Raw genomic sequence first — 26871 nt, 5'->3', positions numbered from 1 at the left:
GCACTTTCCCGACGTCATCAAAGTACGTCTGTTGTTATTATTTTGAATGAGTGACCCCTAGTGGCCAAAAGTTGCATACTGCACGTTTAAAAAAAAAATGAATTTAAACCGCATGCTGTGTTTTTAGAAATGCACTATTGGTTTCATATGGTTTTAAAATTGGTTTAGCATTTTTGACAAATTTGTAAAAAAGTTTTTTAAATTGAATGACCCTTAAAATGTCATCTGGTTTAAATATGTAGTAAAAAAGAAAAATCCATAAAAATATTTTTTCTATACCTTAAATACGTACAAATGGATAATATTTTTTCTATACCTTAAATACGTACAAATGGATAATATTTTTTCCTCACAAACATCATGAATTGTTAATTCATAAATATCATTACATTTTGGGGAGTTCATACCACATGACATTTTCTTGAACTAATATTGCCACATAGACGTGAGGTTATTCAGGGGTCCTCTCAGAATTTAATTTCAGAAATTAAAATGATTCTCATCATAAAACAAGTATATTCAGATCATTGTATTGTATGTATTAATTGCATTTTTAAATGTATTTTTGAATAAATTAATAGATCCATACAAAATGAGCATATAGTGATATTATTTTTACTCACAGGGGGAATGATAACAATAAAACATTACAAACCAGTCATGCTTTTGTCTCAAGTCATTGTATTGTGTGGCAAGACCCGACTGAATAGAGAATAGAGAATTCAAAACACATGATAAATGCACACACACCTTGGTCCAGTGGCCAGATGATATTCTCACAAGATCCACTAAGTGCTTCTCCGTTTATAGTGTGCACTCTTGCGTTGGAAACCCATCCTATTGGACAGCCTTGACCTTCCCCTGCGCCGCCTCTTTCTGTGAATTCTTGCAGTCACCTTTTGCTTTTCACTGTCCATGGTGAGTAAACTTCTCAGGAAGTTGAATGAGAGGTAGATAGAAAGATATGTGAGGAAAAGATAACAGGACCAGAGAATCAACATGTCAGATGAGCTGCACCAGAAATATAATACAGTGGACAGAATATCATAATGACTCAATTTCTATGCCAAATCTATTGTCTTTAGATAGACAAAGCAGAGAGATTCAACATTACTCTTAATTCTGTTTTCAAACCTCTTGAAAAAGGACTTTCAAGTATTAACAACTTGAAATGTGCAGCAACTATAGATGTTATTTAAATCAAGTCCTACCTGCCTCTTTGCTAATCAGCTTAAACTAGATTAGATTGTTCTAACCAGTCATGACATGACACACCTATCTCATATTGTGACTCAATACTCTTTATAGTTCATAGTTCATCAAACAAATATTGGAATGATAATTTTATTAAAAAAAATATATATATATTTTTTTACAATTCATTTAAATGTTATATAGTACTTATTACATGCCTGTCTTATCAACAAAATTATATCATATTATTTTAAAGGTGAATTCATCTGAAAATCCTCATGATTCGTCTTCTATTGTGTAGCCTACACTTAGCATATTCAATATTGTCATCTAGATTATTTTGATATCGAAAAGCAAGCATTTTGCCTAATAGCAGCTAATTTTTTAGCTTCTGGTTTTCCAATGAATGAATTTGAAGAGCATCGATTACGTGTTACACATCATAATATTACCACAAATGTTAAGTTTACAGCAGTAAACAGATACCATATTATAGACTGTAAAACGCGTCTCCGAGTCGCCTGGTGGCGCTGTCCACAGAACGCGCATTGACGCACGCGGGCTGCTCATTCAAAACACCCGACTTTACAGTTTCAAATCCGGATGCTGCAGGGAAGGCAGAAAAACAAGATTAAAACCATGATTAAAACACGCATGTCGGAGGTTTTGCGTGTTATTTCACACCGCAGTACGTGAATGGACACAGTGAAGTAATCCGTGTTTTCAAAAGTAAGCTACTACGTTATATTTGCACTTTAACAGAGACGTAATAAAACAGTTAAAGCTCTGTACGCAGTGATTGTGATTGAACAGTCTTCTGTACGTAAGTTATAAATATGTCTCAAATATCGGAATCAGTGAATGAAATCATTCCGAAGTGCTCCCATAACCTGACCCATAACGAAATAAAGGCTGAAGTTGTCCAAGCTGTCAAATGCTAATAGAGTCCCATAAGTTAACTGATCATTGTCAGCCCTTTTCTGCTGCATAGATGTACAGGCGATCTCCAAAGCACTTCATAATATATATATAAGTATACTAGTGTTAGTATATTGCCATCGTGTTTATTGTTCTTTGATCACTGATGAAATCAAAATGTATCCTATTTATTGTGAGTAAATTATCAGTACATTTTATTCCAAATACTAAAAAAGGTCGTCTTGTCAATCTCTAATGGAAATATGAAATATTGCTGATTTGCTGTCACTAAACCCTCTTGTTTTTCAGCCCCTACCCTCCAATAACCTATTGTCACTAATTTTCACAATCCAATCAATTCCCGATAATATATCCTACATTCACATTCTACATTTCTTTTTACTTATTGTGTATGTGTAATATCCATAGACTGTGAATTTTTTTGACTGATTCGTACAAATTTGTAATGTCCGTGACATCAGCTGTAGGTTTCTGAAGAGCATTTTTAAGCCTAATAATAATAATAATAATAATAATTTGCTACATTTACTATATAGTGCTTTTCTAGGCACTCAAAACACTTTACATGGAAGGGTGGGGAATCTCCTTAACCACCAACAATGTGCAGAATCCACCTGGATGAACGCCCACCACACACCAGCTTATTGGTGGAGAGGAGACAGAGTGATGAAGCCAATCAGTATATGGGGATGATTAGGAGGCCATAATGGACAGTGGTCAAATGGACAAATTTGGCCAGAATGCCAGGGTTACACACGCTACTCTTTATCGAAGGACATCCTGGACATTTTTAAAGACCACAGAGAGTCAGGACCTCGGTTTAATGTCTCATCCGAAGGACAGTGCTTGTACAGTATACTTACAGTATAGTGTCCCCAAGCCTAAAGTGGGTGCAGCCGGCCGTCGCCATCTTGTCAGAACAGTTTAATTAAAACTATTTGTATAAAGAAATGTAATGCTTAATATATTTTTGACTCCCTTTTGGAACCTGTCTCTAGTGGCCAGTTGATGAATTGCTCATCTGCTCACCTGCTGCTTGGTAATAGTATAGTGTTCCATAATACCTTTAATCATGGAATCTAAATAATTGTTTTTATGTTCCACAGCTAATGGCTGAGCATGGAATCAGAACTATTGATTGGATGGCAGCAGGAGAGGGCAGAGTTGAGGGCGGAGCTATCACGTCTGCAGGATGAGTTGGCAGAGAGCACAGCGGAGAGGGAGGAGCTTGAGTCTCGAGCTCAAGCTTTGACTGACAGGGTGAGGAGGAGCGAGTCAGTGATGTATGGGGGTCCATCAGCGAGCTGATGCTTAACTGATGATCTCTGTGTGTCTGTACCCATGCGGTGTAGCTGTCGCAGACACTGGACCCGTCTCTCTCATTATCAGTGCGTCTGGACGATGAGCAGAGAGAATGGCGAAGAAAGCTCAGAGAGGGCAGAGAGAGAGAAGCCAGACAGGCTTTGCTCATCCATAAACTTCAGAACAAGGTCTGAACTAATGCACACATGTAATATTTTTTGATATATAGAGGGCTGAAGGTAGACCTTATAGACATTTATCTGTCTAGATTCAGATCATGGATCTTGTATTTTAGTTTTATATCTAAAACATTTAAGGGGGATTCACACATACAACAATTTGCAGTGACAGTGAGACTGGAAGTTATTCATTTACAGTGCGATTTAGCATGACATGAGTTTAACATGTCCAAAGCAATATTTGAAGCCCTAAAAGCCATATAATCTAGGGATTAGAGTGCGGATCGGGCCGCATTTTTCTGTCCGAGCCCGACCCGCGTCCGACAGACCAGTAACCGAACCCGACCCGAGCCCGACAGGCATTAAAATATTTATGTCCGAGCCCGACCCGAGCCCGACAGTTAAAATCTATTTTTTTCCCCCTAATACTTATGACACCCACGTTTGTTTGTGTGGAAAGTCCGCTTTTATTAAGCAACTGTAAGGAAGGCATTCTGAAATGTTTAACGTTACAGACGAGCGCATCAGCACGCGCATAGGGCATCAAACCTCACACAGAGCCCAATCAAATAGCCAACTGAAATTAAATGAACAAAGGTCTGCTAAAAATGGCCCAAGCTAACAGAACAAAACATTAACGTAACACAATTGACATGCTTATTGAAATGAAAGTCATCTTACCAATTTTCTCAAACTGTATGGTTCCTAAACTGCAACATGCAGGGATCTATTTACATAATCTATCCATCAAAGTTTAGGCTAATCGAGGTTTTATGCAGAAAAAGGATTGCATCAACTGTGGATGGCTTCAAGGCTGTCCTGCTGCCAGCAGCGCTGAAGTTGCGCTCACTTGGAATGACGAGGATGCCGCGGGCAATATGCATGCACGTGTTGCGCGTTGTTGTCACGGCGACATAAACAAATTTCTGCATGCTGGAAGACAGATGTTAGGGTAATATTTTACATTTATTTTAGTCACAGAAACAAACCATTGCATCAAGTTAAACAGGCCCATTGGCTACTTGCATAATAAGCAGTTTTAAATTTAAAAGGTTCAATGCCTTATCGCGCTGACGTGACCGAGCCCGACCCGAACCCGAACGTCATTTCTAAATATCTGTCCGAACCCGGCCCGACCCGTCGGGTACCGTCGGAACCCGTCGGGCTCGGGTCGGGTATCCATCCTCTACTAGGGATGCACCGAAATGAAATTCTTGGCCGAAGCCGAAACCGAATAATAATGAAATGCTTGGCCGAAGACCGAAGGCCGAATACCGAACGCGGTGTTTCGCATTTTTTCCATTTATTTGGCAATTTTTTTTTACCATTACAATAATTAAATAGTAAAAATTTGCTTTTTACTATTTTGTGTTGCTTTTCAGAGAAATAAATCAAATAACAAAAATACAATTTCAAAATATTTATTTAACACTGGATTTTTTTTTAACATTCCAGCAGATATTATACAAACTAAGCACAACATAACTTAAAATAAATAATTAGTAAAATAAAAAATATATTTTTATTTGGCCATCTTAGAAGCCCCCCTTCTTGAATAGCCTATGTTAGGCCTATAACTGACTGCTGAAAGAATGTAACTCTGTATGTCTACAACAACTAATGTGCATTGAATAGTGCAAAAAATGTGGATGAACCCACAACAAATAAATAACTGTCTTAGACATAAGCCTACTTAGCCTACTTCTTCAGGAAAAGTGGCAGGTTCTTCTTTATGAAAAGTAGCTTCTCTGCTTTCTCACATGAAAGTCGGTTCCTCTTCTCATCGATGACATGAGCACTAAATTTCAGCACTAAACAGTGCTTCCACACTGCTGACATGTTTGCTGCATAAAGCACGCAGCTCTCACTCTACGTGGGTTACTTTTTGATCGCGTCATTAAAAACGTCATTGTTCGGCCAAAATTATTCGGCCTTTTTACTTATTCGGCCGAATGCCGAAAGTGCTTTTTTTGGCTATTTTCGGCCGAATAATTTCGGTTGCCGAATATTCGGTGCATCCCTAATATAATCTAATTCAGGGGTTTTCAAACTTTATGATGCCAAGGACCCCCAAATATGATGAACCTTTATGAGGGACACCCTTCTTAAAATCCATCTATTTTTATGTACAAAAAAACATTCACACAGTTAGATAAATAGTAAGTGTGACATTATAAATACAATCATTTGTTTCCCATCTTAAATTAGCTATTAATGTTGGATGCATAAACCTGAAGCAGAACATTTTTAATTAAAACTATTTGTATACAACTTTCACAATAAATGTATGCAAGCAACGTACATACTATGTTAAGAAATTTTCTGGGGACCCCTTAGAACCTCAAAATCAAATCGCCTACAAAGCAACCACTGACTCTGCACCAATATACCTAAACTCGCTTGTTCAGACTTACACACCCTCCAGAAGCTTGCGTTCTGCGAGTGAGCGACGCCTCGTGGTTCCATCCCAAAGAGGCATGAAATCGCTCTCACTGACATTTTCCTGGACCGTTCCCACCTGGTGGAATGACCTGCCCATCTCAATTCGTGCTACCGAGTCTTGTAGCCATTTTTAAAAATCTTATCTTTTTTAAAAAAAAATCTAAATCTTAAGACACATTTTCCAATTACACCTGAACAATAAAAAATAGCACTTAACTATCCTTTTAAAGCATAGTAAAATTTTTGTGTACTATGCTTAAAGGGGTACTTCAGCGCTGGGAAGATGAATCTGTATTTAAACTGGGCCATCAATGCAGTAGAAATGTGAAATTATTTTTGAATTTGGTGTCTTCTAGACTGAGAAAAGACAGAAAATGTATTTTTGTCCCATGGGGATGAAAGACTACAATTCCCAGAATGCTTCGCTGCCCTGTGAGGCCATTCCCAACGCCAACAACTTCATTACTGTGACTGAGTTAGAGACACTACAATTAAAAACTGAACGTGTCTGTTCAATATAATGAGTGAGTCACCGCGCGAGTCTCACAGCACTGAGCACTAACTGCAGGAGTGATGAGAGCTGAGGTAATCGCGACTACACTCGCGGCATACATTCACAACGCAAGTTCAGTCTGGTGTGTTTCAGTTCATGCCTTTGCAAGCTTAACTTTCATAGAAATGAATTTGAGAAGTTAAAAGACTTACATTGCTCACCATAGCTCCGTTTAAATGATCCTGTCTGCAAGCTGAGCTCTCCCTGCAAGCTGAGTGTAATCTCCCATCCCCCATGCGCAGATTCAAAACATGCGGAAATAGCTCCCTCTGCTGGCTGTAGTCTTTAGCCTCTGGGCAAACATTCCTCCTATGATGCAAAAATCGTCATTTTGCATCATAGGAGGAATTTTTCCAGAAATAAAATGCATAAATCTCTCGTCTCAGGGAGATATGAGGGGGGAAAGCACAATAATTTGAATATTCTCCAGGGTTTCTACTGATACAAAGCCATATGCTAATCGCTGAAGTAACCCTTTAATTAACTGAGAATTCTTACAGCTCTTACAGGTTGTTGGCCTTGTTTGTTTCATGGCTTCTATTGCTCTCCCCTTTTTTGTAAGTCACTTTGGATAAAAGCGTCTGCTAAATGATTAAATGTAAAATGTAAATGTAAGAACCTTCTGGAGGACCCCTGGGGGTCTCCGGACCCCAATTTGAAAACCCCTGATCTAATTATAATTAAAATAATTACATTTTAGAATTTCAGAAGTTAGGGGGTGAAATAAAATAAGAACTTTCTTGATTTGTAGTTTTTTAAAGCTAGTTTTTTCTATTTCAAAGAATTTCCAAAGTGTGAACTCACACAAAGTGTGAGTGGGAAAAAATCTATCTAAATTAATATAATTTATAAAATAATACAATTCATATAATCAATATCAGTTTTCTAGTTTGCTCAGTTTTAAAGTATTTCTTCAGCTATAAATACTATTTGTGAGAGAACTGGAATAGTCATGAAAAAAATGATTGAAATTCATTAGTTAGAAAGTGTGGGAATCCTAACTGTTAATCTGAGCTACAGTATTTCACAGCTCTATATGATTTAACACTGCCCACATATAGTAATATAATAAATAATATGATGTATTAAAAACCTTTCTAATTAGATTCGTGCATTGATAATCAGTCATCTTGCTCATGAAATTATACATTTCTGTGATTTATATACAAACACTTTCCTCATGTTTTTTTAGCAGAAAAGAAAACCGATTCCTTGTCAATACTGAAAAGGAATCTTAGTAACAATAAAGCTTATTTGTGATCATGCTTTTAAAAGCTATGGCCAGTTGTGCCCACCAATAATGAGTGCATCTAGAACAGACACTACGACCAGCAATACAATTACTTCGCAACCTCCAGTAGTTAAAAAAAACACTGCATAATGTGATTGCCCCATTAGTCTACCCATTAAAGAGGATCAGTCATATCTCAGTTAGTACCAAACAGTCCCTCACTGGTAATTAATGTGCTCAATGCTCATGCATGTGTTTGTCAGGTGTTGGAGTACAGGGCTCGCTGTCAGGCTCTGGAGCAGCAGTCGATCAGCGAGGAGCGAGAGCTGAGGGTCAGAGAGGTGAGACAAACAACAGTCCTCAGTGGTTTCCTGGAAAGCTGTGAGCATCAAATTAATGCTGTGTATTACACAGAGGATCCTGCGGGATGAACGCAGTGACACGCTGGAGAGCACCCTCATCAGGCTGGAGGAGGAGCAGCAGAGGTGCGGGAGCTGTGTACGATTTTTTATGTTTTCCGTGCTCAAATTCCTGTCACTGAGTAGTGTTTGTTCACTGGAGCAGAAGTTCGGGGCTCTCAGAGGTCAGTGCTCTTCTGCGGAGTCAGCTCAGCCAGTCAACAGAGGCTAATGAAGCCCTGAGGGATGACCTGCGAAAGCTAACAGCTGATTGGTCTAAAGCGGTGGATGAGGTTGTGCAGAAAGAAATCGATTGGCAAAAAGAGAAAGAGGTGAGGAAGAAATCTTTATACATACCATTTACATATTTGGGATATGTGCTGTATGTTTGTCAGTAAAGATCTTGAGTTGGATTCCCAGGAATCAAAGTCTACACACATACTGATAAAAAATTTAATGTACTGTAAATATTTAATGTACTGTAAATATTTAATGTACTGTAAAAACGCTTTAAATGGGAAGCAATGTGTAAATGTAAATCTCTAAAAAAGTTTTGATGCAGTTTTTTAACAATGATTATAATAGAAAGTCATAGTTTATGTAAGCTCAGCATTGAACTTTGTGACCATGTAAAAACAACCAAAATGGCAGTGGATTCAATTACTGTTAAAGTTAGTTGGTAAATTCTCAGGCCTCAGGTCTCAGCCTCAGATGTCACACCCAACTGAACGTCTGATTCATATGGCATACAAAATGGGAAATGCTATGATAGTTTCGAATTGATGCCCAAATAATCCAAACCTTCTGCTGTCAGTCAGAAGGTCTGGCTACAAAAGACTAATTTGGGAGCAACTGCTAATCTTTTTGTTATTTACTATAACCAGCATTACCAGGTGCACTTTTTCATTCTGCTGTAGTTTGCAACAGGTTTTATGTTGCCACCACAAAGCCAGTCCATTTTTGGCAGGATGTTGCCATGGAAACATACAATTTCTGTGTCCTCTCAGAGGATGTAAATGCAGTAAAATCTCTGAGTTGTTATCTTGTAATTACAGTAATTCCAATGCGCAGCATTAAACGCAGTTCTCACTCTTGAAATTTGCAGTGTGAACGTGGCCTTGCAAGCAAGTTCCTGCGCATTCAGTAGTTGCTTAGCAATGGCTCAGTTTGTCTGAGCTGATTTTATCAGCGCATTAGGGAATGTGTTGGAATATATTGTCACAAGCAACTGGGCAGTCACACACAAGTTGAACATGTGTTAGTGGATTCCATTAGTGGATGGGTGCGAAAAGACATTTCAGAGGTATTTCACAGAATATAAAGATATTCCATGAGCATAAAATATGCTTTTAAAATAAAATAATTAAAATATTGCATCTAGTCATTTTTCATATTACATTTTAAGACAAACATTTTAGAATGTATTTTATTTGGCTTACATTGCTGTTACCATGTAGTAATTGGTATTGCTCATATGTCTGTGAGATGTGAAGGACCAAACACTGATTCAGCATTTTCTCATACCTCTGCAGCTGAAAACATTATGACTGGTGATTATGATTTCCTCAGATTGAATTTGCAGAGAAAGGCTCCGTAAATATGTACTTGTTGCTTTGCTTTTCACTGACAGATACAGATGGATGAGTGTTTTTGGTAGTACAATCAGTGTATGCCACATGTTTCTGACAAACTGTAGCCTAAGGATCAGTCACATGCAAAAGGAGCATCTACTGGTTTTCATTTATGCAATATGAGCTATATTTTATTAATGGAACACATAGTTTTATTAATGTCATATTTTATTAATTATATTGTACCATTATTTTGACTACAGGTTTTGACAGGCCACATAGGGAAGGAGCAGACTAGGCTGATGTCTCTGTGGGGACGCGTGGTTACGCTCAAACGCCAGTGTCACTCTCTAAAGACTGCTACTGACAAGTGAGGACATACTGAAAAACTGAATTACTCTTTAAAAAACAAAAATATGGATATAGCATATGCTATGAAAATACACTACCAATGGGATCGGTAAGAAATCTCCACCAAGGCTGCATTTATTTGATCAAGAATACAAATATTGTAAAATATTATTATAATTTAAAATAACCGTTTTCTATGTTAATTTGTTGATGTTGATTTTTCAGCATCATTACTCCAGTCTTCAGTGTCACATGATCCTTCAGAAATCATTCTAATAGGATGATTTGATGCTCAAGATTTTTTTATTTTATTATTAATGTTAAAAACAGTTGTTCTGCTTAATATTTTTGTAGAAACCCAATACATTTTTTCAGGTTTCTTTGATGAATGTACATTTCAAAAGAACCATTAATTTGAAAAAGAAACATTTTGTAAAATTATAAGTATTTTTACTGTCACTAATCAATTTAATGCATCCTTGCTGAATAAAAGTATAATTCCCCCCCCCCCCCCCCCCCCCCCCCAAAAAAGAAAAATCTTACTGACTCCAAACTTTTGAGTGTTCTGCATACTTCATTGAATGTGTTTTTTTTGTGCCGCAGAGACCTTTGGGAGCTGAGAGCAGAGTTCTCTCGCCTCTCCTCATCTCTTCTCTCTGAATGGGCTTCTTCTCGATTGGCTCCCACGCTGTCCCATGACTTCCATATAGCCCACTCCACTACAGCGCAACCCCTCTCCTCTACCCAGGGGCCGCTGTCTCTTGATGATCTAAATCATGAAGAGGAGAATTCGACTGAATTAAAATCCAACTTCGAGTCAGAGACACTGGAACTCAGGAACAGGTCATTAGAGGGTCCACTCAACATTAATTCCATACTGAATTATTTCCAGTAATCACAATATATTTGCTATGATTTTGCTGGTGATAAATGTATTCTGATTCTGATTCAAATCTTGAATCATCATTATTTATTTTCCATCATTATAAAAAAAATCTAGATATAAAGTTACAAGATGCTCTTACAATTTACAAGATGTATTACAGTGTTTCAGTATATTGTACTGTGTGTTTTTTTCAGGATAACGGAGTTGAATATGACAATAAAAACTCTTGAATCTGAAAGGGAGAAGCAGGAGGCAGAATTGGAGAGGAGACACAGGCAGGAGATCGAGAAAGAACAAGAGCAAGAGAAAAAGTGGCAGAGACAGATAGAAATAGAGAGAAACTTTGACTCTGTCACACATGCTATCAGGACACTGGTGAGTCAGCAGGAGCAGGAAATGAATTGTAATTATATTAGTGAAGCATGAATAAATTCATGTTTATAAATTCATTTTTGTCCAGTCGAGGGTTCTCAGCTCTCAGCAGATGAGTGGGATGTCTGGCTCTCTGTCTGCAAATGATGTGTCTAGTGAAGGACTGTCTTCTGTCCTTTCTGTTATTGCTCAAGCTGAGACTGCCCTGCAATGGAGACAACAGGAAGTACAGGTTGGTCAACTTGACATCAGCATTGACCCCATTTACTTTTTCAAAGGGGCTATATGTAAGAATATTCATGTATTAATTGCTTTTTTTATTACCAGTGTGTAAACAGCTTGTGACAAAACTTGAAGGGATAGTTCACCCAAAAATAAAAATCGTCATAATTTACTCACCCTTAAGTTGTTTCCAACCCTTCCTGGACACAAGGTTTTGTGGTGTGTTCCACACGTTGGCAGAAATTTGCCCAATTCAGTACTATGAAAGTCAATGGCTACTGTCAACTGTTTGATTACCAACATTCTTCAAAATATCTTTTTTTGTGTTTGGAACAAAAAGTCAATGATGACAAAATATAAATTTTTTGGGTATCTCTATCCCCTTAAAAAAACCGAGACCTTCCCTAACTTCCTAGGTTGTCTATAAAAGCCTGTAGACTGATTTTTATGTCGAAGAAAATCATGAAGATGTGACGTAAACACACACTCTCGAAAGCTTCTGTTCAGTCACACACGATCGGATGCTTATACAATGTTCAGGATGATTCCAAAAGAGCCATTCTGTACTGTAATGTCAATGTGTCATGGAAGGGATTCATTAAAACTATAGTTTCACATAGCCAGATCTACAAATTCTATAGTCTCAAATATACTTTATAATCAAAATATCATAACTGTAATTTTAATTACCTCATGCTCGTGAACTAACAGCAGGTAACATATCCACATTGCTATGATCAGATGGTTTGTTAACTGATGCTTGTTTATTTTGTTATAAACGCTCAGCGTTTATTGAACGGCATCGAGATGTTCGTTAATAGTATGCCGCTGCAAAGGTATTTTCAACTTCTTTTTACTTTTAAGCGAAGTATGAAAAAGAACTTCACCATGTGCATTTAGGGGCCTTTAATCACATTCAGTCTCTGGTGTGTTACATGTGGATTAAAGCGAGCATGAACAATAATTTGTTGGCAATTGTTCAATTAATGACCACCGTGGTTGCTAATAACAAGGGTTTCTGAATTCTACATATAGCCCCTTTAATACATGTTCCTGGTCTTTCAGATAATAACAATGCTTCTTTATTTTTCATTCAAATTTAAAGGGATACTTCAGTGATTTAGCATTAAGCTTTGTATTTAAACTGGGTCATTAATGTAGTAGAAATGTGAAATTATTTTTTAATTTGGTGCCTTCTAGACTGAGAAGAGACGGAACATTTATTTTTGTCTCATTGGAATGAAAGGCAACAACTCCCAGAATGCACTTGATTTGTGGCCACTCCCAAAGCCACTGCAACTGGATCACTGGATCAATTGCCCACAGCGTTTATTTTCATAAAATCAGTTCAGTTAGAGAACAGACACTACAATTAAAAACTGAACGTGTCTGATCAATATAATGTAAATGAGCCGAACGAGTGTCACAGCACAAATGCAGCAAGAGTCAAATTATGATCAGAGAGGTGTGATTTTTAAAGTCAGAATCCTGAGGTATAAACTCGCAAATTGGAATGCACGATCATTCGGATATATTCCAGGGTTTCTACTGATACAAAGCCATATGCTAAATCACTGAAGTAACCCTTTAATAACTTGGTCTTTAAAATTACATGTTTGGCTTGTCACAAAGCCCTCTTAGTAAGCCAGGTCTTTTTCGTCAGGATGCTGAAATTAGCTTGCGTAGACTTGGGACCGAGAAAGAATCACTGGAGCAGCGAATCACGCAGTTGGAGAGTGAGAGGGCGGAGCTTCAGGAACAGAGTGAGCAGCGAGCACTGCAGATGAAACACACACAGGAACTACTGAACAGGTGATTAATGCTTCATTATTTAATTATCATAACTCATACAAATATACTTTTAACTTTTATAATGAAAAAATTATACCTTTAGAGGTTACTTTAATTGATTAACTATTTTATTTATTTAAACATTTGAGTTATAATTATAAAATCAAGTGTAGCGTTATGGGTGTAGATTTTACGCGGGGGGGGGGGGGGGGGGGGCACTTTTACTGGGTCTCAGCGATCCTAGTCGACCCGCGGGATTTGAACCGGCATTCCCTGCGCGGGGGCGGGCAAGTTAACAGGGACGCTAAAAACAGCTTTCTCTAACCTCGGTCGATAGCTTCTTGAGGTCACGGGCAAGTGTATTTACATAGAAATCAATGTGAATACATTAAGATTTAAATTCAGAGACAAAAAATAATCTATGCATGACCTGTCATTTTATCTAAATAAAAGTCCCGGCTGAAACATCCTCCCTCACACGTTTTATTTTATGTCACCATACTTGATCGTTCAGCTATTCGTGTAACTGTATTTAAATAGGGAAAATGTGGAGGTGTTTGTTTAATATGAAAAAGCGGTAAAGTATCCCTTTAAATGTCAAATTAGCTGCATTTTTCATATTGTACATTATAATGTTATAATTCAACTGGAGCATTTAAAATTAACGCAAAAGAATTTAATGTCTTATTTTTAATTTACACTACTGTTCAAACGTTTGGGGTCAGTACCATTATTTTACAGAAATTTATATTTTTATTCAGCAAGACATATGCAATTTATCAAGTGACAATAAATATATTCATAATATATTCATAATGTTACAAAATATTTCTATAAATGCTGTCTTTTTAACCTTTTATTCACCAAATAATCCTGAAAAATGTACCATGCTTTCCATTAAGGCAACTGTTAACAGTTTTCAACATAATACATTTAATAATAAATGTTAAATTTCTTATCATTTAGTATCAAATCATCATATTAGAATGATTTCTGAAGGATCGTGTGACACTGAAGAGTGGAGTAATGATGCTGAAAATTCAGCTTTGCCATCACAGGAATAAAATACATTTAAAATATATTAAAATATATACAGTTATTATAAATTGTAATAATATTTCACATAATTACTGTTTTTAATGGTATTTTGACAAAAAAGTATTGAATTTTGCTAGAGGCCATTGCAAATAATTATTTGCTTATCTGCCATAACTGTAAGACTGTAATTGCTGTAAACTGACATGATTGAATTTGGATGAGTAATCTATGGAGGTGATGTGTGTGACAGTGAGAAGGAGATGGTGACTAGTTTGCGCAGTCAGATGGAAGAGGCTGAGAGACTCACCGAGGAGCTGAGACAGGAGATAGAACATATGAGACGACAGAGAGAGAAGGAGGAGGAGGAGAGAATCCAGCTGGAGAGAGAGAGACAGAAACGGTATGCTTGTCCATCAATCCCCCTGAATTTAATGCTGAACTTGTCATTAGAGCACTGTTTAGTCAAGCTTAAGATGCAAAATTTTGCTGGTAAATAAAGTGTATTTGTAAACCAGCATGGAGACAGAAATGCTAGCGGCCACTCAGCTGTGCGAAAGAGAGACTCGCACCCGTCTGGAGCTGCACAGCCTGCAGGGGGCACTAGAGAGAGAGAAGCTGGATAGAGCACGAGCTGAACAAGAGACAGCTGACACTAAAGACTCTTTGCTGAAGGTACTGATATTATTACAGTGGAGAGAGGCATGACTTGCAAACATGCTTGCAATTTTGACAAAACCTCACTTATGGTAGCCAGCTATATACTCTACTGTTCAAAAGTTTGGGGCCAGTATAATTGTTTTTAATGTTTTTAAAGTTCTACACACAAAGGCTGCATTTATTTGATCAAAAATACAGTAAAAAAAGAGGGGCTAACAAAATAGGTGCTTGTTTGTTTTGGTGATTTTAAATATCTACATCGGTTACCAGAAAGCACTTACCCCACCTTTTATGAATCCATGTATCATGTGATGGTTGTGTCAACTGGCCCGAAACGAGTTTTGTATGAGTTGTGTTGTTTCACATCCTGTATTTCGTCACCCTTTCAAAATTGTACATCTTTACTTTATGTTGTTCCATTATGTTCCTGCTCTCCACCCCTCCAGGCACGAGAGACATTACTGGCCCTGTCCTCCAGTCAAACCCAGCTCAAGAGAGAGCTGGCAGAAGGTCGAGATACCCTGGAGAAAATGGCTACTTTAAATGAAGCCCTGGCCAAGGACAAGAGAGAACTCAGTGTTCGTGCTCTGCAGGTCTGGCACGCAGGTTTAGCCCATCTTTAGCATAGATCACTTATACTGCCTAGGGACATGACCAAATCCCCGCAAGCTGTCACATGCCTCTTGCCTTTAATTACTTGATCCATCGCCAGATTGCGTTGCAGGTTGGGCCAAGTTTGGGATGGAGGGATAAGAGGTGTGATTTTTGTCTTCCTGACCCCTTAGCTGGAGACGGAGGTAGCAGAAGCTCAGGCCCAGATCCAGGCATTTGGCGCAGATATGGCGGGTCTGTGCAGGGAAGTGAAGACTGTCTCTCTAGAGGCCAATGAACTAAGGTGCAACATTGTGAAATTTAAAAATCAAGTCAAGTCAGCTGATGAAAAGCTTTAAGTGTATTATAAATTCTGCTGAGTAGGAAAAAGCAAAATGTAAAAGTCATAACCATTTACTGTATAAATATTGTTTTTCTTTTTAAAGAAATATATACTTTAATTCAGCAAGGACACATTCAATTGATAAAAAGTAACAAATACTTTTACATTGTTAAAAAAGTTTCTATTTCAAATAAATGCTGTTTTATATCATCACAAATAAATTATATTTTAAAATATATTCAAAAATATGTTAATTCACAAATTTTTTTGATCGAATAAAGAAACTCATTTTAGCTTGAATATCTTTTTTAAAGTATATATTTATATTACTACTAAACTAAGAATATCTTGATATAAATATTAGTTTATATTGCCTACCCCCAACCTTTACCCGCTTGTTATGCACAATACAGAATAAAAGGCGTTTGTATAATAGGCAGCTTGAAATCTCTAGATGAAGTATGGTTGTGACTCTAAATAACAGCTAATCAGGTCTCTAATGAGCTAGTAGGATTTCGGTAGGAATACTAATGAATGCATCGGGCTTTTAGATGACACTATAAATGTCTGAGTTTATCTCAGCAGCTGTTATTTTTGGCTGTAGTATGCTGGCCCTGTTTATTCACAGCCAGTGATGCTTTACTGCAATTGTGTTGATGATCCCTCTGTGTTCCAGGGAACGGAGAGAGACGGATCTGAAAACTCTGCAAGAGCTCAGAGACAGAGAGAGGGAGCTGGAGAATGAGCTGGAGACCGAGCGGGAGGACAGAGAGAGGGAGGTAACTGCTTTCACAGAAGAGAAGAGAAAAGATGCACAAAGGATTGCAGAGGTGAGAAATTCGACAAAAATCGACTGCTTGCCAACTATATAAAAAAACTAACTTGAAAAAGTACTTTTTTGAAAACTAAACATTATGCTGTGTTCTAGCTAGGTGCATGGTGACAAGCTTCCAAGTAATTATTGCTTTCTATATTTATGACCAATTAAAGTAATGTTTTACTCAATATTTACTAGAAATGCACTAATAATAAAATAATGCATTTATAATTATAAAAAAATTAATCTGTTTTTCATGTACATTTATTTCTTTGTTGAGTAGATGTGCAATAGGAGGTGAGAGGTCGTATAGGGCTAAATTTGCGATAATAATGGGCTTTACTGTACGTTATCATTATCATTACATCAGAGGGACAGCAGATGTGAGATGTTTTGGAGACAGTTAGAGAGGCCAGGTTGAGATGGTTTGGACATGGAGGGAGAGTGAATATATTGGTAAAAGGATGCTGAGGTTAGAGCTGCCAGGGAGGAGGTCAAGAGGAAGACCAAAGAGGATGTTTATGGATGTAGTGAAGGAGTACATGAAGGTAGTCTGTCTGAGAGAAGAGGATACAGTGTATAGGACTAGATGGAGGCAGATGATTCGCTGTGGCGAACCCTTAAGGGAACAGCCGAAAGAAAAAGAAGACTACATTATCCTATGCACATATTCTCCTATTTTTGAATACATTTTGTGTTTTGGGTCCACTCATGGACAGTGATGTGTTTGTGTGTCAGTTAACTGAACAGTACAGTACGATGTTGAAGGAGCTGCAGAGTGTCCAGGCGGAATTACTCAAAGCAGCAGAGCAACAGAGAAGAGCTGAACGAGAGAGAGATGACTTAATGAGAGAGAGCCAGAGACTAGAGGACACAGTATGTATACTGGAGAGAGAAAAGGAAGAACTCACACAAGTCAAAGAGGAACTCAGGTATAGTCTGTTTATATGTTTTAAAAAAGACTCTCTTATAAAACAACATACTAACATAGGTTGAACAAAACAATTTAAATAGATAATACGGATTACATATGTATTTTAAATAGATATTGGTATTAATATTTATTTAGTTTGAACCATTTTTTGTACCAATGCCCGATTAGTTTCTAATCTGCTGCTGTCTCTCTTCAGAGGTGTGGTGGCATGTCTCCAGAAGCAGATTGCTCAGGTTCAGGAACAGGCCTCAGGTCTGGAGATGCAATGTAGTCAGCTACAAACACAGGTGGACACGCTCACACAGACCAAAGATGTATTGCAAGGTCAGATTGTTTTTTTATTAAAAAAAACAAACTTTGCTGTTTTCTTTAATGATTAATTATGTTGTTGTATTTGTGTGTCTAATTAAAATGTAAAACATTTCTTTCTTAATTGTTTAGGGGAGATTCAATGTCTACAGACAGACCTAGAGAGAGAAACAACACAGAGAGAACAGGAAAACCAAGAAGCAATGGAGGAAAGAAGGAAGAGTGAAAGAGAGATAGAAAATTGGCAGCTGGAATGCAAGAGGATTCAGCAGGATGTTGAACAAGAAACAGAGAAAAACAAAGTACAAGCAGAAGAAAGCAAAACCGAGAAAGAAAGATGGCAAAAAGAGAGGGAAGCTCTGAACTCAGAACTTGGCCAGAAAGATGGAGAAGTAGAGATACTGAGGAACAAGATTGATGGTTTGTTAAAAGAAAAAGAAGAGCTTTCAGACCACTTAGATAAAAGAAACACAGAACTTGAGAAACTACAAATGAAATCAGCAGCAGAGAAGAAAACAGTCGAATTGAGACTGCGAGAAGCATGTGATGAGATTGAGAGATGGAAGGAGAGTGAAAACAAGGTTCAGAGAGAGAAAGAAGAATTAAATGAGAAGTATATAGAAAGAGTGGAAAAAGAAAGTGAGAACCTCAAGATCACAGAGAGAGAGAAGGCTAAGATGTCTGATCTAATGAAAAAGAAGGAGGATGAAATACGAAAGAGAGTAGAGGATATCGATGAGTTAAAATTAAAAGTCCAATCACATGAGAGAACAATTGAAAGTCTGGAAATAGAGTTACAAGAGAAAGAGACTTTGGAGAGTAGAATAGAAACCCTAGAGAAACATAACAATCAACTGAAAGAGAGAGAAATGGAAAACATAAGGGAAAATAAAAAACGACAAAAGAAAAGAGATGAGCAAGAGAAGGCGAAAGAAATGAGGTGGGAAAGACAGTTGGAACAGAAAGATGAAGATTTGATAGAGCTCAAAACCAGAGTTGAAGAACTACTGAGAGAGAAAGAACATATCTCATTACTCGTGGAAGAAAGAGATAAAGATGTTGAACAATTGCAAAATGTGTTGTCGACAGAAAAAAAAACACTTGAACTGAGACTGAAAGAAGCAAAAGACAATGAAGAGTGGTGGAAGAGACGGGCTGGCAACATGGAAAAAGTGAAGGAGAGCATAAATTGGGTTGCTGAAAGAGAAAGAACAGAACTGACAGAGCTTCTTAGAGAAAAAGAGGAAAAGGTTCAAAAGAGAGACGAGGACATTGGTGATCTCAAAGTTAGAATTCAGTCATTAGATGTACTCATAGAGAAACTAGAGACTGATATTCAGCTGAAGGATGAACAACTTGAGCTTCTAAAGGAGCAGATCTCTCAGATGAAAGAGAGGGAGATGGAGACACAAAAAGAGGTGGACAGGAAGCAAGAAGAGGTAATAGACCAGGAGAAACAAATGAAAAGAGAATTAGAAGATCTCAAAACCAAAATGGATGGAGTCATTAGAGAAAAACAGGTGACACTAGAAAGAGTGGAAGAGAGAGATAGTGAGCTAAAAGAATTACAAGCCAAACTTAAACAAGAACAGAAGACATTTGAACAGAAGCTCAAAGTAGAGCACGAAGAGGTGAAAAGGTGCAAAGCCAAGTTAGCTGAGATGGAACGGGACCGGATGAGCTTGGAAGAAAGGGAGAAAGAGAGAAAGAAAAGACAGGAGATCGAGGAAAGAGATAGGGAGCAGAAACTGAGAGAAGAGCTCCTTCAGAAGGAGATGGAACTTAAGCAGTTAAGACTGAAGATTGATGAACTGAACCTAGAGATCAAGGAGGACAGGAGGATACGAATGGAGCAACAAGAGGATCTTGAACGACAAAGTGCCCTCCTGCAACACACTGAGGAAGAGGCACAGGCAATGAAGAAAAGTTTACAACAAAAAGAAAAAGATGAAAGAGATAGAGTCCAGCGTGAGGAAGAAGCAGTGAGAAGGCTAAGAGAAAAGCTGCATGAAGCCGAACAGAGGAACCTTGAAGTCTCAAGCTGTCTACGAGAGACCGAAATAAAACTGGAGAAGGAAAAATTTCAGCACAAAGAAAAAGAGGAAAAGGTACAAAAGAGAGACGAGGACATTGGTGATCTCAAAGTTAGAATTCAGTCATTAGATGTACTCATAGAAAAACTAGAGACTGATATTCAGCTGAAGGATGAACAACTTGAACTTCTAAAGGAGCAGATCTCTCAGACGAAAGAGAGGGAGATGGAGACACAAAAAGAGGTGGACAGGAAGCAAGCAGAGGTAATGGAACAGGAGAAACAAATGAAAAGAGAATTAGAAGATCTCAAAACCAAAATGGATGGAGTCATTAGAGAAAAACAGGTGACACTAGAAAGAGTGGAAGAGAGAGATAGTGAGCTAAAAGAATTACAAGCCAAACTTAAACAAGAACAGAAGACATTTGAACAGAAGCTCAAAGTAGAGCACGAAGAGGTGAAAAGGTGCAAAGCCAAGTTAGCTGAGATGGAACGGGACCGGATGAGCTTGGAAGAAAGGGAGAAAGAGAGAAAGAAAATACAGGAGATCGAGGAAAGAGATAGGGAGCAGATACTGAGAGAAGAGCTCCTTCAGAAGGAGATGGAACTTAAGCAGTTAAGACTGAAGATTGATGACCTTAACCTAGAGATCAAGGAGGACAGGAGGATACGAATAGAGCAACAAGAGGATCTTGAACGGCAAAGTGCCCTCCTACAACACACTGAGGAGGAGGCACGGGCAATGAAGAAAAGTTTACAACAAAAAGAAAAAGATGAAAGAGATAGAGTCCAGCGTGAGGAAGATGCAATGAGAAGGCTGAGAGAAAAGCTGTGTGAAGCCGAACAGAGGAACCTTGAAGTCTCAAGCTGTCTACGAGAGACTGAAATGGCACTGGAGAAGGAAAAATGTCAGCACAAAGAAAAAGAGGAGAGACTTATAGACTGTAACCAAGAGCTTCTATTGGTCAAACATGAGCTAAATCAAGAGAGAGAGACTGTTAAAGAACTAAAGAAACATGTAGGCGAACACAGCGAAGATGTGAAGACACTGAAGGGAAAGCTAGATCAACAATTGGAAGAAGTGGGAAGGTTGTCACAACTGCTGCAAAACAGCAGAGGGGAAGCACAGGTGCTTGAATCCAGGGCAGAAAACAGTGAAGAGGAGAAACAAAGATTGGAGAGGTCTTTAAGTCAGATTGAAGATGAGAGGAGGCGTCTGGAGACCCAACTGAGAGATGAAAAAACAGAAGGGGAAAGACTAAGAGTCAGACTTGAGGATCTTCAGAAAGGTCAACATATCTTGATGGAGGAAAAGGCCGGGCGTGTGGAGAAGCTTGGGGCTCGCATTAGAGAGCTGGAGCAGGACAGAGACCATCTCTCTGCAGAGCTTCGAAGAAAAGAGAGAGGGATTGAGGCTCTTAGAGATGAAATGTTTCAGGAGCGAAGAGAGAAGGACAGAATAAGCTCTTTGCTGAATGACGCAAATGAAAGGAAAGAAGTACTAGTTACTCAGATGGATGCTTTACAAGAACAGGTGGTTAATCTGTCTAAAACCAAAGAACAAACAAGGTCAATGACCCAGGAAAGAGAAGAACAGAACCAAAAGATGCGAGAGGGGCTGATTGCAGGGCTTCAGGAGATGGCTACTCTGAAAGAATTGCTGGAAGAGAGTCATCGTGAGGGAGAGCGACTTAGGTCCATGATGCAAGAAAGGAAGAATGAGTTGGTACGAAACAGAGACGAAGGAGTTAGGGGGGCACAAATTGAAGCCAGAGATCTTCTACTTAAAGTCCAGATGTTAGAGAAGCAAAAACAGGAACTAAAGTCTGCCCTGCAACTCCAAGAGGATCAACTTACGAAGAAAAATGAAGAAGGGTTGCAAGAGATGGAGCAAATGCAGAAAAGACAGGACACCTTGGAAGAAGAATTGACAACTATGAAGAGCATAGCGGAGCAGAGACAGACTGAGCTGACCAGAGCGAAGGCTAGAATAGACATCCTGGAAGATCAGAGGACTCAACTCAGCTCTTTGGCGGCAGAGAGGACAAGAGATGCAGAAGAACTGAGCAACAGATTCAGAGAGCTGAGACAGGAAGTTGACAGACTGAGAGAGGACAGAATAAGAGAGAGTGAAGATTGGGAGGAACTCAAAAATGAACATAAAGTGTTAGAGGGATTGGAGTCCCTCAGAAAAACATTGAGACAAAAGGAAAAGGAAATACAATTGATGAAAGAGGGATATGAAAATGAGAAAAGAAAAAGTGAGAGATTTCAACAGGTAGAAGAACGGGAAGTTAGACAACTAGAATTATTCTCAGAGAGACTGAAGGGTAAAGAAACTGAGTTGGAGAGTATTCAAGAAATGGTATATAAAGAACAATCAGCTAGACTTAGATTGCAGGATCAGTTTGAAGATGAGAAAAGAGATACTAAGATATTGAGGGAAAAAATTGAAACCTTAGAGAAAGAGAAACAAGAGATGGCGAACAAAATAGAAGAGGATATACGTAATCTTAGAGAATCTGAAAAGAAAAACAAAGGACTAAAGATGGATAGTGGCCATGGCACTCTATCAGAATTCCTGGAGATAAATGCTGAATATCAGCATCATGACAAGTTGTTATTGTTAGAGACAGACACACTTAGAAAGGACCTTACAAGAAAGGAGCAGGAAATAGAGAGGTTGAGGACCAAGGCTCAGACTCTGCAGACTGAGATAGACAGATTGCATTCCACAGTAAGAAATGAGAGTATAAAAACTGGGCCAACAGAAAATGAAAAATGGGAAAGACTAAAGGAACAAGTGTCTGCTGTCCTTTTAGAAAAGGAAGAGAGGGACATACTCCTTAGAGAGAAGGATGTTGAAGTATATGCTCTGAAGGAGCGAGCCGAGGAGCTGACTAAAGACAGGGACCGGGTCAGGACGGCTCTGGAGAAGACTGAAGCCATGCTGATTTACTATAAAGAGAGGCTGGGACAGCAGGAGCATAACAGAATCCGAGCAGAAGCTGAAATGTCACAGGTCAGTAAGGTAGAAACATCAAGTTTAAAATACCTAGTATAAAAAATCTGTCATTATAATCATAATTAAACGTACATGTTTGTGTAGTTGTGCTTATATGGCCTTGGACTTTATACTGACACCTACTGGTGTGGATGCCGCAAAAACGAAACATTTCAGTTACCTTGAAATTAGGATCAATTATAATTAGATCAACTATAATTAGTGTATTCTACAAGCAAAAGTCTTCTATAAATGCACCTTTAAATATAAATTTGTTTGATTACCTCATATACAATTAAAGGTGCACTGTGTAAATTTTAGTGGCATCTAGGGGTGAGGTTGCAAATTGCAACTGCCCACCACTCACCTCTCCCTTTCGAAGCACACGGAGAAGGTGTATGTAGATAGAAATGGCTCTTTCTAAAACATAACAGTTCAATATGTAAGGTCTTCATACACCACTGAAAACATGTTATGTATATTATATTGAATTTCTGTCAATAGAGCCTCATAAATATTGCACAGTGCACCTTTAACTCTCAAGTAAGCATAGATTGTGATTCTGAAAAAATATATTAAATGGACCATTTACATTAAAGCAAAAGATTCAAAAGCTCAGTAATGTTTTGTTTTTAAAGAAATTAAATTAATACTTTTATCCACAGAGGGTGCATCAAATTGATCAAAAGTTATAGTAAGGACATTTATATGACTTTTGTATGTTACAAAAGATTTCTATTTCTATTGATTTTATTTTGGGGCAAAATTAATAGGAGAAGGAGTTTGAACCAAAGGCCCAGTCCACAGATGAGGTGGATACAGACACTGCTGTGCATGAGCGTCTGTCGGCCATGCAACGGGCCGTGGCACAACTGGAGGTGGATCAGAACCTTCTCCAGAAAAAAAACAATCATCTGGAAAAGAAAATTGAGAGACTACGAGCTGAGCGACAGCACCTAAGAGAGACACTGACGCAGGTATGATCACACCTCACGAAGGGACCATATATTATGATTTCAGCATGATTTATGTACCTACTGTATTTATTTGGCCATCACCAGGTTGAGCTGGAAAGGGGGAAACTGAGGCATCAGCTGTCACGGTCTGAAGCTGGAGTTCTGGTATGATGGAGAGAGTACATTTGCAATACATTTGTGTTTTGTTCTGGTTGTCTTTCTGTGTGATGGATTGTCAGAGAAGGGACAATTTTAACCTTTTTTAAGGGACAACCTTATGTATTTTTATTAGAGTATCATTGTGTTAGCTTTAGCAGTGTTATTTTAGTGTTATTCATATACTATTTATTAATATTTTAAATTAGCTTTTTATTTTATATGTTTAGTTTTCATTTTAATTTTAGTGTAAGATTTTGCGTCCCGTGACTTTTTTAAGCAATCGGGCATGCGACGTTCACTCAGCAGGTGAAAAATCCCATAGACTTCACATTGCATCGAATTGGACGGGTAATGGCTCTGAGCGAGGATTTCGTAGAAACATGTGGGTTACCACATATGAAGTGGCTGGCATGCTGTGTAAGAACATTCCAATGGGGGTGTAAGTTTTACCCCTGGGTGGTAAGAGGTGCCTAAAATTGACCCATAGACATATTATGGAGAATGGAATTCAACGAACAGAGATTGCGCATATGTGTTTATCCTATGATAAATTGCATAGGGATTTTGTATTGGACATAACTTTGCATCACAATGTCATAGAGACAAGGAAATTCTCAAACTTTCAAGAACTCTCAGCCTCTTGAGTATCATCATCATTGGTAGCAGCCAAGCCACTCACTAGCAACCGAACAGAGAACCTTTTAGCTAGAAATTGTATTATTATTATTATTTATTATTTTAAAGGAAGTGTATGTAAGATTGTGGCCAAAACTGGTATTGCAATCTCTATACCCTCTCCCCCTGCCCCCTGACTCGAGGTTGCCAGATAGGCTGCAGAATCCAGCAGTAACGTTAGTAGCTGCAGCTGTGGTAACTAGAGCAAAACTGGCAACCCAGATGCCGAAACACTACTGATTGGTAGATCGTAGGTAAAAGGGTGGAGCTTTAGGCCAAAACACAACATGACAACATCAACATCAGTTGAGGGCTGCAACAACAACTTTTAAATGAGAATATCCTGGCCAGACTACTGTTTTCAGTGATACAAGTATTTGAAATTAACATGATTTGTTAATGTCTAGTGACATATCAGGGCCATTTTAGGATTAATTAAATTTATGATTAATTGAACATACAGTTCCTTTAAGTACCGAAAACTATTTTTAATCTGTTAGCAACTTTTTGATAATGCCAAACTATTGTCTGTCATGTGTTAATTGCCAGTAAAAAAGCTAAAATAGCTAAATATCATGTTGAATAGAACCTGTCAGATGACACAGACAAGGAAGAGCTGAAGCGACTCAAAGTCCGAGCCAGTGAGCTAGAAGAACAGGTTAGTCTTTAACGCTTCATCTGTTCATTAGTATTTTGCCATATAATGGCCTTAAAACCTAAACCCAATTTCCTAGGTTCACTGTCTTCGTCTCATGTTGGCTGTGGACCATCAGCAGAGGGCAGAGTTCATAGACCGCTCTCTGAAGAACAGCCAGAGTCTGATGTCTCTGAGACAGGATCTGAACGAGTCTCTAGCTGCGGTCTCTCAGCGGCCCGTCCCCTCAGTGCTGGAGTCAGAGACACAGAGACTGGACAGGAGCATCAGAGAGGAAGAGCTCCGATTTTCTCTCAGCCATAGCTAAAGAAATATAACACTCCTTTTTATGTAATGACTATTATATAGTTAATTTAACACCATATTTTTTGCACTTAACATTCAGTAATTCTGGCATGAGCCTAAGATTTATTTTACACTCAGGGTTACTTTATATATATTTATGTATTTTGTAAATCTTTGTTTTAAACCATTCTAAAAAATTGAATGAACTACAACATATCACCTTAAAAGATGGCGAATTTCAGGTTTACATCTGTCTCTTCCTGACAGGAAGATAAATTATCAGCTTAAAGCTTTGCGATTGGTTTACAATACTTTTCAAAGCTATTCTGTCAGTGTTATTGTGTGTGCAATATAAGCAATCAATTATTGTAATGCTATTTTTTATTTTGTCATTTATTTTCAAATAAACTTAATGATTCAGAATCTGTTTGCTCACATCTCTGATATTGATAATAACAAATAAAAAATATAGCCCAAATTTAAGTCCAGGGTCTTGAGTTGGATTTACTGGAATGTATCTACAAACTGATAACATACGGTATACCCTGAATATGTCTGCCAAATGCATAAATACGTGTTTTCACAATAGTTGTTACAACATATATCATCAAATCTGTGTGGTATTTGTGACGACAGCTCTTGATGGTCAACTTCTTAAAATCAATTACAGAGCACGTGATTTTAATGACGGTTATGTTATTAAGAGGTCCTGCGAGGCCTCGTTGCATTATCTCATATGAACTGTAGGGTGTCGGTAACCAGGGGGCGCTGTTTGGATGGAAAGATCGTCTGGCCTCAAGTCTCCCACATACATCACTGATAGTATCAACCAAACGTGGCAATCAAAATACAAGCAAGCAGTCCTCCCTCACCCCAAAATACAAAATAATTAAGTAGCATTTGGCTTATAAAATGCACTGTCACGTCATCTGACATATGGGTGCAAATTTGAAAACATGAACATGTTGAACTAAAATAAATAATT

The 26871-nt window shown here is 38.1% G+C and overlaps 1 protein-coding gene across 1 annotated transcript; it reads left to right on the top strand.

The window, feature by feature from the left end:
- The first annotated feature begins 1784 nt into the window (after nucleotides 1-1784).
- Nucleotides 1785-26369, top strand: si:dkey-230p4.1 (centrosome-associated protein CEP250). The gene is made up of 23 exons (XM_067443544.1): nucleotides 1785-1923; nucleotides 3240-3393; nucleotides 3486-3623; nucleotides 8104-8181; nucleotides 8255-8325; nucleotides 8405-8570; nucleotides 10073-10179; nucleotides 10764-11003; nucleotides 11241-11421; nucleotides 11507-11650; nucleotides 13304-13452; nucleotides 14720-14869; nucleotides 14985-15141; nucleotides 15573-15719; nucleotides 15912-16021; nucleotides 16737-16890; nucleotides 17616-17809; nucleotides 18008-18135; nucleotides 18253-23174; nucleotides 23930-24133; nucleotides 24218-24277; nucleotides 25533-25604; nucleotides 25681-26369. The coding sequence occupies exons 2-23, from the start codon at nucleotides 3253-3255 to the stop codon at nucleotides 25906-25908; spliced, it is 7941 nt and encodes a 2646-aa protein (XP_067299645.1). The 5' UTR covers nucleotides 1785-1923; nucleotides 3240-3252; the 3' UTR covers nucleotides 25909-26369.
- Nucleotides 26370-26871: the final 502 nt, after the last annotated feature.

Source organism: Pseudorasbora parva, chromosome 5 (assembly GCF_024679245.1).
Source record: "Pseudorasbora parva isolate DD20220531a chromosome 5, ASM2467924v1, whole genome shotgun sequence".
In the NCBI taxonomy this organism is placed as follows: domain Eukaryota; kingdom Metazoa; phylum Chordata; class Actinopteri; order Cypriniformes; family Gobionidae; genus Pseudorasbora; species Pseudorasbora parva.
The sequence above is the reverse complement of the archived record's forward strand: the minus strand, read 5'-3'. Positions and strand labels throughout refer to the sequence as shown.